This window comes from Halyomorpha halys, unplaced genomic scaffold (assembly GCF_000696795.3).
Source record: "Halyomorpha halys isolate HHAL.00 unplaced genomic scaffold, Hhal_1.1 Scaffold1333.1, whole genome shotgun sequence".
In the NCBI taxonomy this organism is placed as follows: domain Eukaryota; kingdom Metazoa; phylum Arthropoda; class Insecta; order Hemiptera; family Pentatomidae; genus Halyomorpha; species Halyomorpha halys.
This window is the reverse complement of record NW_027115221.1, coordinates 47428-51064: the sequence shown is the minus strand read 5'-3', so window position 1 is coordinate 51064 and position 3637 is coordinate 47428. Positions and strand designations below refer to the sequence as shown.

The following is a 3637-nucleotide window of genomic DNA, read 5'->3' as shown; positions in this document are numbered from 1 at the left end:
CCGGACAATCCTCCAAGGCGTCTGAAAAGAAGATGGCCTCGAGACCTTATATTGTAAAAATGTTTTTAGACTGCTACCAATGGGTGGTTTCTCTACATGCTTGTACCATACCATTATGATTTCCTCAAATTTACTTGATGTATTTTATGTACAGTTGTAAATATCAATAAATAAATTAAAAAAAAAAAAAAGTTGATAGAATGGCATAGAACGGCAAAAATTAGCTTAAGTGAAATTAATAGCTAAAATTGCTATGGATACAACCCTTATTCAAGAATGAATCATTGATAAATAAATATCGTATCCATAACAACCAATAACTAGACTGATATTGTGCATCAACATCTATTTATTTTTAGAATTACTTTCTCTATTAATACAAGAATAGTTTATTGCTTTTAATTCTTGTATAGATAATTTAGTAAGAACTTATAAATACTGTCTTTTTGTGCTGTTAATGAAGTTTTTACCATTTTGTTTTTTTAACGTAAAAAGAAAATGCACCAAATATAGATTATAATGCTGATTTATTATGGTATTAAGGGTGTTATAAGATATTAAAAGTTATATGTAATTTCAAAGATGATGTTTGTGAAAATATGTACTTTTAAAACTTGGTAAAATGGCATATAATCTCAAAAATTAGCTAAAGTTGAACTAATAGCTAGAATTGCCATGGATACGACCCTTATTCATGAATGAACCATTGACAAATAAATATTGTATCCATAACAACCAATAACTAAACTGATATTGTGCATCAACATCTATTTATTTTTAGAATTACTTTCACTTTTAATACAGACAAAATAGTTTATAACTTTCAATTCAGAAATTTTCATTTAATAGTTGTTGTTATAATTAGGACTACCTACTTGAACATGTAAAGGACATGATATGTCCCTTGACAGGCCCTTCTGAGGAACCTCTTGCAGGTAGAGTCCTTCTGCGCCTCTTCCTCCCTGACCATCTCTGAATACCAACTCCTCCAGGGCGAACGAACAGCTTGATTACCAATGGCCAAGTGAGAGTTGAGGCTTCATTGACCTACTAGTTTGGTCTCTGTCCATTGTTTAATTCAAGATGGCACATAGGACGCTTCCTATTTAAGGAATGGGCCATTGTTTCAGGGTAACCAACCTCAGTTGCGATTATTCAATAACAATATTGTCGCGGGAAGTTCAAAAATAAAATTTATTAACGTATGAATTTGAAACTAGTAAGAAATATTAAAATTAATCAACCAAAATCTCCATTATGAATCAATAATTAAATTCAAAGAAAAGACTTAATTTATACTGACGGCTCCAAGAATTACTAAGATGTTGGGGGGCCTCATTGACAGTACTTACTCTCTCTGTCGCCGAAATTTAGTAGCTATATAGCTCAAATGGTTAATGAACTACAAGAGCTTAAATGTTTTTCATCTCACAAAAAACAAAACAGATCATCTGTACAGATTCATTGTCAGTTCTACTCAGTTTAAGAAATATTTTCTCAACAAACCCGCTAGACCAAAATATATATTATTCATTAAAGCCTGCGAATAGAAACGGTGTGTTAGATATTAAATTTCTAAACATAGGCGTACCCAGACCACTTGGGGCTCTTAACATATTTATTTTTGGGGCCTGGGATTGATTTATTTTTGAGGTTTGGGGTGAATATAACTTTTGGGCCTTGGGTAGGTTGGCGGTTAGGGCCCTGGGGCATTTTTGGGGGCCGGAGCCAAATACAATTTTAAGCTTTTGGGCGAATATATAGGAACAATGTTTTCCCACCTGTCGTGATTAAGGATTGATGAGGTTGATATGTTGTTACAGTGCACTATCAAGGCATATACATATGACAGTTAAACGTGGCAGGGCCGTCCATTGGTCAGGTGGTTGAGGCGTAGGTCTTAGCAATCTGAGAATTGCGGATGGCGTTGGTTCAAATCCGGTGGCGGTCTCACAAAATGAAAAAGTTGATCCTTCCTCTTAGTTAGAATAAGTTGGAAACTTCTAGATAACCCCTCATATGTCATAAAAGTTAAACGTGACAGTTGAAGCAAGCGTTTGTCAACTGGCATTACTTGTACTATAAACGATCAAGCTAGACGCGGTCACAACAGTAAAACTGTTGTGATAGTGAAGGCTATCATGACTGTAAATGTTTCAATTTTTTTTTTCAATCCCTGGACGGATAAAAAGGTTCCATACCTCCACTGATGTATCTTAAATCAGAGAAGAGAATTTCCTTAAGTTTTATTCTACTTTCTGTATAAGACTTGAATATCAATCAATAATGACTCAATCAACTCCAAGATCACAAAGTGATGATTCACATTCGATTTCCTTTTCAGACTAATTCCTAATGACTTTCATGTAACCGACATTTTAATTGAAATTTCGCTGAGGATGTTATTTTACAAGAGATGAAGCAGTTGTTCGAACTTTTAAATCGCAGAGAGAACTTTTCGTTATTACATTCCACGCATTGAGAAAGGAGAAGATGGAATATTCACTTCTCTGATTTATTATAATTTATGAATACCAGCTACCGATAAAAAACAAATCGATGCCTCATTGCTAAGCGATACTCGATTCTGCCGGTTCCGTTAGAAATTTTAATGTCAGTGACTCTTAAACATATTATTTCTTCTTATAGTATATATTTTATTCCTTCGGTTAAGCATTTAAGGCGTTACGTTTTCAATATTTTTTTTGTTTTTATGTAGCTCTTTAACCTGTTCATTTGTGTTTTAACTTATTTATTCATTTCTTTTTGTTTTTTAAAATTTACATATTAGTATTTTTTATTTATTTATTGACATTTATAACTGTATATAAAATACATCAAATAAATTTGAAGTAAGATCATAATAGTATGATACAGCATATAGAGGAACTACCCATTGGTAGCATTCTAAAAACATTTTTACAATATAAGGTCACGAGGCCATCTTCTTTTCAGGCGCCTTGGGAGATTGTCATAGTACAAGAGCCGGGAAGAAAAAAAGGCAGTTATCTCACCCTAATATTTGATTACTTTAATGAAAACTAGGTATAATTATTAGTCAAAATTGATGAGTCTGCCAGGTATAGGAGGGGGGAATAAAAATGGCGGCTGTTTCAAAACCTTAAATTTTAATAATTAAAAAATTTGTGTTTTTTATCGTTTTGAAACAGCCGCCATTTTTTCTTCCCCCTACCTATACCTGGCAGACTCACCAATTTTGACTATTAATTATACATAGTTTTAATTAAGTAAGTAAAATAAAGTAATCAAAAATTGGAGTGAGATAACTGCCCTTTTTCTTCTCTTGGGCTCTTGTACTAATTGTTCGTTAATAGTAAAGTCAATGAAGTAACTGCTATTTAACAATTACATGGATACGCCTTGACAAAGAACTATCTAACACTTTCAGTGATTACGGTAAAAGTGTTAGCCACTACTATTGTATAACTACTTGATACTTATAATCATGACAGCATTAAGTATCAAGACAGTTTTACTGCCGGACTGGGTCTGGCGTGATCGTTTGTAGTACAAGTAATGCAAGAGACTAACGTTGTATTAACTGGTAGATGTAACTAAATGTAACTTTACTTTTCAAAATGTCTTCTGGCCAAATCGCTATTTTAATAAATAGGAA

General features: G+C 33.0%; 1 protein-coding gene across 1 annotated transcript in view; it reads right to left on the bottom strand.

Annotated features, from left to right (window-relative positions):
* The window catches only part of LOC106689338 (chitinase-3-like protein 1), a gene marked incomplete at its 3' end in the record, with an annotated part of 37599 nt that extends 36593 nt beyond the window's left edge, over positions 1-1006 (bottom strand). The window contains exon 1 of the mRNA XM_067052285.1: positions 876-1006. Within this exon, the coding sequence (XP_066908386.1) occupies positions 876-970 (95 nt within the window). The remainder of the gene's footprint in view (positions 1-875) is intronic.
* Between the last annotated feature and the right edge of the window lie 2631 nt (positions 1007-3637).